Raw genomic sequence first — 13,764 nt, 5'->3', positions numbered from 1 at the left:
GCGTGAGATGCATGTTTGAAGTCGCCTGGTTGGGAAGGCCGTTCTCGCGTGTATGGTCATGTGGATCTGGCGCGGGCCGAAATCATGCTCCGAGCGCTAAGTCGACGTGGAGGGGACGAGCTTCAACAACGGGTGTCGTTTGTTGTGGCGGCGGTGGGTAGGTGTTTTCATGGAGGGTGTTGGTTGTACGTCTAGCGGTTTCACACATAGTTAGACCGGGGAAATAAGTACGTGAGGGTTTTGCGGAGTATCTCCTTAGTGAGGGCCTCTAAAAAGCAATAGGCGTAGACCGGGATTCGAACGGGGGCACTCTTGTTTGCGGGGGTCCGTACAGGTAAGCTATTGTACCTTTGTTACAAACATAGTAAGCAATTTATACGACGGGCGTAGTCAATGGTGGCGGAAGATTGGCGCAACGAGGATTTCAGGCGGGGCTGGCAGTATATACTATGGTAGTACACAGCGATCAAGGTAAGTTGCATAGGCTGGAGTCGTTGACAGGTCGTGAATGTAGTACAAAGTAATATGCATAGGATCGGATCATGGAGATGCGTGAATATAGTACAAGGCAGCCGGGATGCATATGTACGATAGGATACAACTAGGATCGGGGCCAATATGGACGACGATGCGGGTGAGGAGGAGGGAATAGTGGATGGAGAAGGCGTGGTCTGAGATGGTACCGTGAGCGAGAGATAGGGAACGTTGAGTGTCTTTGATGACGGTTAGGCAGAACATGCTTCGCATGAGACCGGCGGAGATGGATCCTTCGGCGGGGCTTTGGTTGATTGTTCGGTGGCGACGGTTGCAGCCCGATTGGGGTTGGGCAGTGGAGTCACACCGAAGGGGACAGGGTAGGTTGGAGCTTGTGTTCGAAGGTAGTAAAGGCCGGTCTTGAGGCCGAGGGACCATGCGTAGATTTGCAGTTCGCTCTGAAAAGCTAAGAATGAGAGGGGGCTAGGAGGGTCGAAAGGTAGGAGAACGTACCAAGAGGTCAGGGGTTGGGGAGGCGATGCTAAGTGACATGGATTGGCTTTGATCGAGAAACGGGCCACGTTCTGCGGCCATTTCGATAATGCTCCTGGGGTCGATCTCCCATGAGGTCCGGAAGATGTCTTTGACGTCTTCAGGGATGTCCGGTATGGTCTGGATGGAGCCTGTTTTTTTTTCAGTATGCGGGGGAGGGGTGGGTCCATAGACTGGAAGGGTGTACTGACCGTGGTTTGTGAGGATCGCGGTCCGGATGTCTTCGTTCCACAGACCACGTTCGGTGAGCTCTGTGACGAGCCAGGGGCAGATCTCCGTGTAATCCCCACTCAGAAGTCGGTGAGTGATCAGGTTGCTGTGAAATAAGCGGATGGGGGTTGTCGTTGAGACTGGTGGAGTAATCGGAGATGGCGGGGCAGGCTCACCTTGTATACGGCTCGGTGCCGTCAAAGTTGCCGAGCAATTTGGCAGTCGAGGCAGTTGGCATCTGAGCAGTGAGCATAGAGTTTCGGAGGCCGTGTTGGAGGATTCGGTCGCGGAGGGCCTCGAGGTCGTAGCGGCTGCTGTAAGCGGCATTCTTCCACATGTCATGTTGGAGAAGGCCATTGGACGCGGCGGAGTCTGGGTACAGTGGGTAGTGGCCGAGCCGGGCGGCGAGGTCAACGCTAGCCTCGTGAGTGGCGTGGTAGATTGTCTGGAAGATTTCTCGGTTGAGGCGCCGCGCGTCCGGGGAGTCGAACGGGAAGCCGCATTGCATGAATGCATCCGCGAGGCCCTGGACGCCTACTGCGACAGCACGGGTGGTGTCGACGGAGGCCTTGCAGGGATCAGTGGGGTAACGGGCGCGGTCGAGGAGCGCGTCCGTGCTCATGAGTGCGATGCGGGCGGTTGCGTGGAGCGCATCGAAGTCGTAGGTCTTGTCGCTACGGACGAAACGGGCGACTGCGATAGATGCCAGTGTGCAGACAGCGGTGTGAGCGCGGGAGGTGTATTGGAGTATTTCGGTGCAGAGGTTGGAGGTCCGGATAATTCCGAGGTGGGAATGGTTGTTCTTTGCTAGGGAAATGGTCAGTATTGATCGTATGGATTCACGGCCTGGTGCGTGAACAGTGATGGCTCAGCACGCCTCGGGAGGCCCATGAGTAAAAGGGGCGTGATTAGCGGAGGGGTAAAGCTGTCGGCCCTTTTACGGACAGGGGCGCGCGACGCTAGATGCGGGATGGAGCGTGTTGGGAGGACGTACCGTTGATAGAATCCTGGTACATGAGGAACAGGGTGCCTGTCTCTTGTTGGGCCCGGCAGATCGCGGTCCAGAGGTCGACAGCGGAGACTCTCTCAGCTGCGTCGACCGTATCTTCGTAAGTTTCGTACGCATGAGTGAATTGCTCCCCGTGAGTAGACAACAGCAGCGGGACGGTGGCGGGGTCGAATAAGGTCCAGTCTTGGTGGTCGCGTAGACGACACATGCTGCGGCTGACGTTAGAGAGATGTCAGAGTCGGGACGTGGGGTTAAGGACAGACGCACAATATATCCGGGATCCAGAGGCTTGGATAGAGGTGACGTACGCGATGGCGATATGCTTGGGTGGTACGGCATGCGAGGAAGGGCCGCACTTCGGCGTGCCAGATCGGCAAGTGGATCGTCGCGGCGGAGGGCCGTTTTTGGCGATGGAGGCTTGTGTATTCCGCGTGGGCGTCGTAGATGCGCAGAAGAGGTAAAATTCCGGGTTGAGGGGAAGGCCGCTGCCTGGAAATCAACGTGAGGGGGAATGGCCAAGGTTGAGGTTGGACACTAACTTCTTTGGAGGGACGTCCGCCAAGCTCAGCCCAATGCCGCCGTCTGCAAGCCACAGGGAGTCGAGGTCGCGGGTGCTCTCTAGCTGGCCGGAAGGGGAGGAGTTGTCGGGAGTGTAGAGAAAGCATGAAGCGTAATGCTGAGAACGCGTCCCTGCGTTGAACAGGACCGGAGACGCGGGCGTAAACAAGTGGCGGGAGAGCGCGTTGTACAATTGGATGGTCTTGCCAGTGTCAGTGCCGTAGGTCGCGACGGCGACTCTCATGTACAGGAACTGTGGTCTCTCGATGATACGGCCGTCGACGCGGAGCAAGTAGGTGTGTGCCATGACTCGAAGTGAGGAGCTGGTGGAAGACGAGTATGTTCAGTGTGACAGCAGCAACAGAAGTCGGGCCCGTACTATGTGAAGTCGAAGTCGCGCGTGTGTACAATCGCCTCATCGAGATCGGGCCCGGCTGACAGGGCTGAGTCGATGAAGGAGGGGTGAAAGGGGCTGTTGGGATCTAAGCGATGGTTGAGACATAGCTATGGTAAGGCAAACAAATGTCAACGCACGGTTTGCCCACATCGCGACCCACGCGGAGAATGTTCTCGCGGGTGTGTTCTTATGGAGGGATGCGGCGAACAGGCGACCGGCGAGTTTGGAAAAGTCGGGATGTTTGGTGGAGGCTGCAGCGAGGGTGGTGGCCGCATGGAGCTGGAAGCATTCGTATTATTGGGGACTTAGGACAGCGTTGAGAGAGGCTTACTTGGAGTTCGGTAGATGAGACTTGAAGGGCCAATCCGGACGTTATGTTAGAGACGACTCTGTAGAAATGTGAAGATTTGGAGTATGTGTGTAAATAGTGAGTTACCTCGGAACGTTCAACAGGTCCAGGTGGAGATTCCAGGAAAGCTGTCGACAGTATGGATAAGGAGAGAGGGTGAGGACGGAGGTGGTTGTAGAAGCATACAGCATAGATGGAATGCATAAGCTATTCGGGAAGTTAGCGAGTGGAGGAGCGAGTTGGCCAGGGAGGACAAGTACATGCCTTCTCTTCGTTGTAATCTTGTAAGCGTCTGCAGGCGTGTCACGGGCGATTGAACAAGTAGAAGGTTTGATGGCGTACCCGTCTGCGGGGAGGGGGGGGGGTGAGGTTGGGACAAGTTAGATAACTCAGGTTGAGTGATCGTGGAAGGCGGAGCAGGGCGTGGAAGTGTTACTTACCGCGTTTAAGGACTACGGTTCGGACGACGTCGGGGGATGTCATGATGTGGTGCAAAGAAGGGTTGGGTGGTGTGAGATGGGGTACATCATACCGACGTAGGGAGTTTAGTTATATGTGGGGGTCGGGCTGCTCCGTCGTCGGTGGCAGTAAACGCGATTGGGATTTGCGGGGGTAACGCATCGTCCGCCGATAAGAAGACGTGGATTGAGAGAAACGGTCAGTGTTTTGGCTACGCGGTCATGGGGTGAGCAAGCGTAGAGACCAAGGGCAGAAGGGAGGGTCACCGGGGCTGCGAGGTGAGGATAACGGTGGAGGTTCTTGGGAAGTTTGAGGATCTGTGATATGGAAGAGTGTTCATGTGGGTTAGAGGGCAGTTCGGAAGATGTTCGAGGTCTGATGTACACGGTAGAGTTTGAGGGCGGTGAGGGACAAGCGGGTCTTAGTCATGAAGGGCAAGTACGGTATCTTGGTTAACATACGTAATTGGCTAGTGTCGGCTTAGACGGGAAGAAGCGGCGGATTTAGCGATGTTTCCATTGTTGAGACTGTTCCACTTTCCACGTACGAAGTAAAGCGCGCGGGGTGGTGGAGAGTGGTAGCTGTATTGAAACAAGCGTACACTATGCGGAGAAGGAGCACGTTAACTATGAGCACGGATAAGAGATATCTGTGGGAGATAGGATCCGTTCATTTGTGTTTGGGCGCAAGTAGCGAGGATTTGGTCGGCTCGAGGGCGACGGAGAAGACGATAATACAGAGAGTACGAACGGTACGAGATGGAGGAACGGGAACTGTGCATGGGGGGGGGGGGGGGGGGGGGGGGGGGGGGGGGGGGGGGGGGGGGGGGGGTTGCATGGTGATGGCTAAGAGTTGTGTGGGATCCGTCGTTTGCATTTACAGCACGTCGTTATACACGGTTGGCATCGTTCTCCCGTGCGTTGGGAGTCGAGAAACCTAAGTGTGTTTGTGAGTATAGCTTGATTGGGCCCTTGGTCAGAACACGTACTGTCGTACGATGAAGTGGACAAGGTTCCGTTCGGATGAGTGGATATTTGTCGCAGCCATGGTATTGCGCGATCCGTGGCGGACGACTATGAGGTTGCCTCTCATTAGTGTTCTGAATGCGGTTTCGATGGCGTGGTTGAGAGGTCCGCGTAGAAGGTCACTCGACATGATAATGGTGTAGTCATTGGAGAGTGTGAGTGACGTTCCGGGGACTTCGTGGATGCGGGTGTGCGTCGCACCATAGGGGAACCAGTGCTTGACGCGAACTTGTTCGACTAGACGGTGTGCGTGGGGGTCGTCGTCGTGGTCAACCCATACGGGGAGGGGAATGTAGCGGGGATTGAACGTTCCGATGGGGTATAGAAGAGCCGTAACGAGTTGGATACGGCTGACCTGGGAAGATGACGGTGGTGAGGGATGGATTGGTCGAGTAGGGGGAAACTAACCTGGGTGTGATGTTCTCGTTGTTGTGCTTTCCATTGCCGGATACCGCGGCCACTGGCGTAATACTGCGCGGTGGACACCGGATGATTTGTCTGGATAATGATGGTGAGTACGTCTATTTTGACACAAGGCGTGCTTACCTTCCGTATGGTTTGTCGAGTACGGCTTCGAGTATTCGGTGCCATGGCGTTGGCAAAGGACGGGGGAAGGGATAAGCACGGATGGTAACGAAAAGTGAGAGGAGCAGCGGGTAGGTTTGGGGAGAAAGGAATGCGTCCGTGGGTGCTGGGTGGGTTCACGAGCGAGGTCTGATGTAGGCGGCGGTCGATTCGAGCTGGTCGGCGGTCGAGATGGAAGTTGTTTCCTAGGGTAGACTTCTGTCGTCGTGCGCTAAAGGATTCCGTGTGTGGCGGTGGCGTGGACGGACGCGATGAGCCGGATGGGAATGGATTTGGTTCTTGCTCGGGAAGTGCCGTTGTCGAAGGGTCGCGGTTGCGATGTTGTTTCGTTCTGCTTTCTATGGCGAAGTTCTTCGTGGTAGATCGGGTGTTCGGCGCAGTCAGGGCGGAAAGGAGGGATTCAGAAGGTGAGAAGCGTTCGGGGTGTGTTTTGTGATCGATGACATGTATGGTGTGGGGTGTAAAGGTCCCGAGCATGCTAGAGGGGAAGCGCGCCGAGAACATGAGAAGCGGGGAAGCTGATACTGGCGACGTTGGTCATGTGTGCGGCTCCTTGATAAGCTTTTGAGTGAATACATCTGTGCGAATGGGTCTGCTCAGCGATAAGATTGAGGTCTGCGGCTAGAAGGTTGTTCTGCTACCGTAGTGCTGCGTCTTGGGAGTCCGGTGACCTTCATTTATTGAACTAGTGCGGGCGTGGATGCATGGGTCTCGGTGTGGAGTCGCGAAGTAGGGACATGTGATCGAAAGGGGCGCCTTGGGGCGCCAACGATTTCACGTACTTAACCACGACAGGCCGGAAGGCCGAGTCCAGCTTACCCGGGCTCTTTCTTTACGCACTCGAATATGGACCAACAGACGGCTGAGGCTATTGGCAAATGGAAAGAGTTTCGGTACCGGCCTGGCGACCTTCCGTTCGCGACCGCCGTAAAGTCTTTGCTGGGCAATGATCCCTTGATCGAGGTTCATCAGTCGAAGACCCGCAAGACCGACTGGCAGGTACGTACATTGTTTACGATGTGTGGTTTCTTCATCACTGTTGACTCTTTCATAGATTTGCGTGGTGGGTTCTCAAACGCCGGCAAATTTCGTGTATGCCGGTGTCTTTGCGGAGGCAGATCCGTATGAAACGGGCAACTTTGTGTGGGGGGACGCTCCTGCCGATCCACGCCTGCCGCAGTCTCGGATGTGAGTAGGGCAACACGTCGGCTGTGAGAGCTCACGATATTGATTTCGACCCTAGAGCTCGGTATCCGGGATTCAAGGCGGCATATTCCTATGCCATCGAAACTTATCACGAGAAGGAGATTTGGGAGTTGCAAGCGGTGAGCTTGTAGCGTGAAGTAATCTCTTGGCGTGTCTAAGAGTCATTGGTTAGATCTTGGACGATCACATGGGAAGCGTTCGAGGTTTTAATACGCGCGGTGTCAAGAGACGGCTGTGGCAGAATGGGACTACGTGGCACTTGCGGTACTACTTCCACACGCCGATGTTCCTGACGAATGAGAGCAGAGTAGGCCAACCGCCTGCGCCGGAGGGTTTGCACGAGTGGGTGGTCGCCGCACACAACAAATCCAAGCTCTATCGCGCGAATCCGATTCGCCCCGCGGTTTGTGGCCTTGAGGGTGGCCGCATGCGAAAGATAGCGGACTGCACCCCGGACGTGTTGGAGTACGGCGACGTGGTGAACTTAGTGTTCACTTTGGCATATGTGGAAGACCGGGACAATTGGGGACCTGTACCTTTCGTGTCGCATATCATCCGCGTGCAACATGCGAACCGGGTGGCGTACCCTCTGACTGCGTGCGTGGACGTTGATACGCGGCCAAGTGACGAAGGTGCACTAGTTATCGGTGCTGTGGTGGACAGTACGTTAATCTGCTTATTTGCTTGTCAACTGTTTCTCTGACGCGGTGTGAGTAGCGGAGGCTGCGGCGAGCGAAAGTGCTACGGTGGAGTAGGGCCCAGCACGAGTTAGCAAAACCCGTGGGTACCCAAGGATAAATCCGTGGGAATACTCATGGGTAAGTACATCCACGGGTATAAGTACCTGTTTCCCACGGGTTTTCAAGGATGCGGGTATGGCTAGGTAAACCCGTGGGTACCTGCACAACCTCATGTTGTAGCCACTAACCGTGGGATTCTGATGATATGTCACACAAATTTTTCCGATCAAAACTGAGTGTGCTAGAGGCGAAATAAACATGCCCAAATCCGGAAGTATAGGCTGTCTTTTGCGCTCATTTGAGCGCTTACTCGGGCATCTCGGGCAACTGAGCGCAAAAGACAGCCTATACTTCCGGATTTGGGCATGTTTATTTCGCCTCTAGCACACTCAGTTTTGATCGGAAAAACTCGTGTGACATATCATGAGAATCCCACGGTTCGTGCCTACAACATGAGGGTGTCACATGAGTAACCTGCAGGCTGCATACACCCACGGGTACCCGAATATCATACCCACAGGTATGGGTAATCCGTGGGAACATACCCGTAAGGATGCGGGTATGACCTTTGGATTTTGAAAACCCGTGGGTACGGATAACGGGTACATCCGCGGGTCACTCGTGCTGGGCCCTACGGTGGAGGACACGGCAGCCGTGGGTGGTGGCTCGTCGGGAGGTTCACAAGACTTACCACCCGATGCGGAGGCTGTTGCTGGCCCCGAATCGTCGTCGAACGCGTCTGTAGAAGGGGAGGAGGTGGACGTTGCAGAGCAGCGCGATGGAGGTTCGGAACTGGCCGAATCGAAACGTGTTGGGAGACGTGTGAGGGACACGAGTCCGGATCCTTGGCGAATGGAGATCGACGATGACGTGGACACACGCGCTCGCAGTGGAGGGAGCCGGCAGGAAGCACTAGACGCGTTGGGTCGGACCGGTGAATCATCGCAATCGACTGCGGAGCGGTCAAATGACAGCTCCGGAGGCGCGGAGACTGTTCCCACCCTCGTACCGGTGACGAAGCGGAGAGGTCGTCCTCGGAGCGGCAGCGACAATGAAGGGGAAGAACGTGTACGTCGTGGTCGAGGCGGATCGACGGGAACCGTACGGCGTGCAGGGAAGGGTACGAAGTGAGGTCAAGTTTGCAATCAATGAAGAATCCTTGTAAGACTTTGGCAGGCAAGGTAGCTTCTGTATGTTCTGTCGTGTACGTGTCAGACGTTGCGCTGGTCGGATGAATGGGAATATATATTGTCTTTCGCGAAGTCTGTTATTGGGAAGGGAGCGAGGTGTGAAAGTGAGCCGCGGGTTCGAATGTGAGACGGCTTGGCACGCGAACTTATTCGATGGGTGAGGCCAACAGTGGGAGATTGGTGATGTCATAGCGCAAAGGTTGTACAAGACTCGGTTTAGGGTCGATATATCGAAAGTACAATGTGGGCGAGCAGTATCCAAGAAGGTCACGGAATTGCATTGACGACGGAGTGGGAAGTCAACGTGTTCACGGCTACGGAATTCTCAATTGGTCGGATCTCGATGAGATGATCGGTAGCTGCAGTTTAGTGGGTTAGTGCTGGAAGGTGACGGTGGGACAATGCGTCTTACTAGGGACGGCGGTCATACAGCCGCGTACGATCTTCGGACAGCTGGTGTCGCGACGCGGTTTGTTGCACCGCTACCGGCGGGTATGTCGGGAGAGGCAAAGCTCTGACTGGATAGGCACCGGTAGCGACAGCGTCGCCCCGGTTGTGGCGGGTTGGAAGACCAATGACAGAAGCTGCGTCGTCCGACGCGGATCGAGGCACAGTCTGGTCTAAGGCTGAATAGAGGTTTATTTGGTTGTAGTGTGGATAACGTACGTGATGTTGCCGGGATATGATGCTAGCTGGGGTGTCTGCCATTAACTGGGTGGTCCCGACCGTACTGGTTGACCTCGCTTGGTACTGCGCGGATTTATTACGCGTGTTGGTGTGATGGAGGTACCGAAGTACTTACTTGTTCTATTGTCCATTGTAGAGTATCCTGGCCTGGCCGTGGTGGGGGCGGCTCGTCTGATGCATGAGAATGTGTGTAATCTTGTGACATGAGGGTTCCCATCTGTGAAAGGCGTTAGTTAGAGTCGCGGTGGCTGAAAGGGTGTCCGGTCACCTCGGTATCATGGGGTTGGACATCGTTGACAAGGGAGGGAACGGACCACGTACTAGCTACTCTGGCTTGTTCGTTGAAGGCCTGTGGGGAAGAGTTCAAGGGCTTACATTGTGGATAGGCTGTATACACTTACGGCAGCCTGAGTGCTCCCATATATTAGAGGTGATGGTCTCCATGGTGGAGCGAAGCGGATCCAGTCTCTGGTCGCCGCGAGCTGAGATCTACAGTTCAGTAGCTATGAAACGTCTCGTGTCTTTGACGTACTTTGTATGAACGAGGCGGAGGTTCCGAAGATGGGTCAAATGGGTTCGCGACTGTGAACGTCGGAGGAGCGCGCGCATAGGGCTGTTAGGTTACGTTAGCAATCCTATTGCTTTGGGGGAGGAAGTCCGCGTTTACGTTGATGACTTTCGACCTGGGCACTCGGCGAGGTCGCGCTGTGCGTGTTGAGGTCCGACCATCGCTTGGCAAGGAGGGAGAACAGGCTATAGACGGGCAAGGCGAAGGATAAGAAAGATATGGGCCAGACGCTATAGTCGTGATTGGTGATGGTGGCATGTCATGGAGAGAGTCGTCTGTGGAGGTTGTCGTTGCAGCAGAGGTCGAAGGCACGCGACTTGACCCCGACATTCGTGCCGTGCGCTTGTTTGCGCGGTGTGTGGTCAGTCGTCCGAGATTGATATCGCGCTCGTCTTGCTTTCGTTCGTCGTCGTTTCTGACTGGTGGCGGCTGGAGGGCGTGGTCGGCAAACGTCGTGACACGAGCGCGAGTAGTTGCACTGTCTAAGCGAAATGGTGGGGAGAGATCCGTTGAACGCGATGGGTTGGGCTGTTGGGCTGATGCCGAAGTATGGCCGGCGTGAGGACAGCTTGTTGTTGTCGGAAACGGCGTAAGTTGATAGCTGAGCGTGGGTCGGTTCTGGAAAGATTGGCATGAATGGTGCGTGAGGTCGTAAGTATACGGTACGGATAAAATCGGCGAACCTGTTGCATAGATGGGTTTTGGGAAATGTCTGGCGCGCGATCGAGAGTGGGATTTCGTTCCATCGTGATGGTCGGATGATTGGCACGTCGACCGGGATCGGGTGGCGGAACAGAAGTCTTGTTGTCGCAGGTTATGCCCGCGGACGAACAACGTGGACACGTGAAGCCGACACATCCTCGACACTGCGCGTTTGGGTCAAAGTCCGCAGCTAATCCGAGACGTGGGACGAAACGCTCACGATTAAACCTGCAGACAGGCACTCGTTGCAGGTACGGGCGCAGAGTTGGGCTGCTGTGGACGGAGGATGGAATGTTGTGGAAGCGGGCATATTGCGCTTGAGAAGTCGCGACATTAGCTGACCGGAGGAGGCGTAAGTGCAGGTCATAAACCGACTCACCCATTCAAAGGACGAAGTGGATCGAGCTGAAGACCCGCCTTCGAACGAAGCGACTTAATTGTCAAAGTCGTACGTAGAATCGAACGTAGCGCTCCATGATACTTACCCGGGGTCGACGATTGCTTTGACATGTTTCCGGGTAGGACAGTGAGGTTGGTGGTCATAAGACGTGTGCAAGTGGTCAATTCTGGCCGAACGTTGATGTTGAGGGCTTATATATATGTATGTATAAATTCGTCAACAGACACGTACCGTGAACGGCGTGAGCTCCAGCGCGAATGTTGAGCCGTTTCGTCGTGCGAGGTATTGGGGGCAGTCAAGCCTCTGAAGAAACATCTTGGAATTGATTACGGGCCAGAAGCTCGGCGATGGTCCGCGTACTGTCCGCCTTTCCCTGAGGACGGGATTTGAGGTCCCGAATCCAGAATTGCCGAAAATGCGGTGCACCTAAGGTTTGCATGTGCCCGAACGGGTCCATCCCCTGATTGTAACTTCTCCTGCTGTGACTCGTCCAGAACCGTCCAGAAGGGGCATTGGATCTGACAGCGACGCGTGCTTTCGGGTCGCTTTCGGACTTGTACTTACTGGAGGATCTGATATATGTTGGAAGTCCTTTTGCGTTGTGACAACAACTGTATCATTTTGCACGGAAGCTTGAACATACTGTAAAGCGTAAGAGTATCATAATACGGGGACCACCCGACAAATAGAAACTTCAGCTCGAAACTGTTCAGGACATATGCCGTTATGCGTATCACCGTCGCTCCTCGTTCTGGTCGGGGCCGAATCAGCGTGATGTTTGCAGGCTTCGTAATCATGTTCTGTCTGTCGATAACGGGGTCTGGCGTAGTCGTCCTGGCTATTATTCGAACGTGTTGTGGTAGAACGACTCATCAGGTGCTACATTGCACAGCACGACGCGGATCAATGGGAGGTCGAAGAGGTTGTCAGCGTGAAGCGTGTTCGGGGGAGGTATAAGTGAATGCTCACGCGTTGCAGCTGCCCACGAGGACGATGTAATCCACCCATCTATCGTCGGTTGGATGGGAAGATGCAAGTCCGATGTTCTAAGGCCGGCCGTAAGTGGCCAGACGAGGGGGGTCGGTCCGCCGAACGATGCCGGATTCGGGTTGTCGTTGAGCTCGCCGTGCGTGCGTGGTTCCAAGTGAAACCCACGGCTGCGGTACTTGTCGAGGGCCACGCCGTTGCGTGGCGTTATGGGAGACTTGTAATTACCGTAACCTTGCAACGTCTCGAGCGGAAAGCCGCACACGCAAGCATCCGATCGAAGGAAGTTCATGACAAGCTGAGACCAGAACCGTTGCAAGCAGTACACGGGATTGTCCGAGAGGGCCGTGATCACATCCACTCGAACGTGATTCCCTGATGGGGTCGAGAACTGCTCGACATGGTGAAATCCGGTGGGGGAAGAGGGGTGATGCTCCTCGGGTGGGGTGGTGGCTGATTCGTCTCAATCAGTTATTCTGTTCGAAGAACTACTAAGGACTCAGTAGGACGTACCTTCGACTGCGTCGTCCGACGCAGCAGCGATGTCATTGTCGCCGTGGTGAACTGCTTCATCACCGGGAGCCGGCTGATCGACCTCCACAGCACCAGCAGCAGGTGGGCCCGCGGCGGGGGTTGGTGCGTCATCGTGGATTGGGGCGGAGGCGGTGCTGTCCTCCGGAGCAATTAGCGTGAAGTTGAGGCCTGCGGCGTCGGTGATTGCGCGAACGAATGGCCGGAATTGCGTGTAGGGTACGTAGACATCGAGATCATTCGGCTCCCAAGTCGCGAATGGCAGGAAGAATCGGAGCGCGACTGAGCCGGACACGATGGCGCCGTGGCGTCGGAGCAAGGCGTCGAAAAGGCTCACGTTGGGAACAAAGCGACCGACCAAGGTCTGGTAGCGTCTTCGCAGATAACGTGTGACCATGTTGTAGCAAACGCGACACGTCGTTCGCCACGCAGCGAGCAACCTGAAGTCCGAGAACTCGAGGATCACGGCAATAACGTCGAAAGGTGTTCTGTACAGTGGTTAGTTTAGCCGGACTCTGGATCTTAACATTACTTACAGTGTGAAGACGCTCTGGCTCAGTTTAGGCGGGTCTGCGACGTGTCCGTATGGCGCCTCGGACAGCTCATGGATGGCAATCGCGATGTTATCCTGTGCGTGGGGGCCGCCAGTGGCCACGGATTTGCAGTCAGGATCGTCGAAGCGCTCTTGGTGGTAGCAGGACATGTTCTATGTAAAGATATCAGCTTCCAGCGGGACGGCGGCGTATCTGCCACACTTAAGCGAAAGGACGTACAGTGAGGGACATATCTCTGTTACCAAATGTTTGCTTGCAACGGCTCTCGTTTAATAACATGCGATGTCTTGTTCTTCCAGGAAGCGCGTTTGTTTGGCCCGAGCTAGTGCTTCGCTTCAAGCAAAAGCGCCGGTGGGAGCGAACTGCCTATGTCATATCAAATTGTTAATCATGTGAACGCGCTTCGGAATGTCTGGGCTACCGCATGGTTCTGAACATCAATAATGTGCCTAGGATTCGTCCTCATGACGAGATCTTCCAGTTCTGAAGTCGTTGGATGGGACCGTACAGTTTAGCGGGTCGCGTCACATTGATCTGAACGAGTCAATCGTTCGCAAAGAGAATTCAAGAAGTTGTCGAAT

The 13,764-nt window shown here is 55.0% G+C and overlaps 4 protein-coding genes across 4 annotated transcripts; 1 reads left to right on the top strand and 3 right to left on the bottom strand.

Moving 5' to 3' along the window:
- Positions 1–725: 725 nt before the first annotated feature.
- L226DRAFT_522164 (alpha subunit of ribonucleoside diphosphate reductase) lies at positions 726–4,032 on the bottom strand (the record flags this gene model as incomplete). Its single annotated transcript, XM_067678745.1, has 12 exons — positions 726–932; positions 988–1,157; positions 1,218–1,342; positions 1,413–2,043; positions 2,231–2,460; positions 2,513–2,734; positions 2,785–3,126; positions 3,183–3,285; positions 3,338–3,479; positions 3,532–3,589; positions 3,892–3,895; positions 3,990–4,032. 12 exons carry the CDS (start codon positions 4,030–4,032, stop codon positions 726–728), a joined length of 2,277 nt encoding a protein of 758 aa, XP_067537199.1.
- A 2,432-nt stretch (positions 4,033–6,464) lies between these two features.
- L226DRAFT_569864 (uncharacterized protein) lies at positions 6,465–7,579 on the top strand (the record flags this gene model as incomplete). Its single annotated transcript, XM_067684362.1, has 5 exons — positions 6,465–6,617; positions 6,673–6,806; positions 6,862–6,943; positions 6,997–7,486; positions 7,542–7,579. The coding sequence occupies 5 exons, from the start codon at positions 6,465–6,467 to the stop codon at positions 7,577–7,579; spliced, it is 897 nt and encodes a 298-aa protein (XP_067537198.1).
- A 1,442-nt stretch (positions 7,580–9,021) lies between these two features.
- Positions 9,022–11,426, bottom strand: L226DRAFT_569863 (uncharacterized protein; the record flags this gene model as incomplete). Its single annotated transcript, XM_067684361.1, has 8 exons — positions 9,022–9,113; positions 9,195–9,369; positions 9,421–9,504; positions 9,557–9,658; positions 9,710–9,790; positions 9,843–9,923; positions 9,974–10,054; positions 11,343–11,426. The coding sequence occupies 8 exons, from the start codon at positions 11,424–11,426 to the stop codon at positions 9,022–9,024; spliced, it is 780 nt and encodes a 259-aa protein (XP_067537197.1).
- A 526-nt stretch (positions 11,427–11,952) lies between these two features.
- On the bottom strand, positions 11,953–13,414 carry L226DRAFT_569862 (uncharacterized protein; the record flags this gene model as incomplete). Its single annotated transcript, XM_067684360.1, has 4 exons — positions 11,953–12,551; positions 12,612–13,117; positions 13,166–13,335; positions 13,403–13,414. The coding sequence occupies 4 exons, from the start codon at positions 13,412–13,414 to the stop codon at positions 11,953–11,955; spliced, it is 1,287 nt and encodes a 428-aa protein (XP_067537196.1).
- Between the last annotated feature and the right edge of the window lie 350 nt (positions 13,415–13,764).

The sequence above is a fragment of the Lentinus tigrinus genome (assembly GCF_003813185.1).
Source record: "Lentinus tigrinus ALCF2SS1-7 unplaced genomic scaffold L226scaffold_8, whole genome shotgun sequence".
NCBI lineage: Eukaryota > Fungi > Basidiomycota > Agaricomycetes > Polyporales > Polyporaceae > Lentinus > Lentinus tigrinus.
Note: the sequence above shows the minus strand (reverse complement) of the source record. Positions and strands in the feature narration are given on the sequence as shown.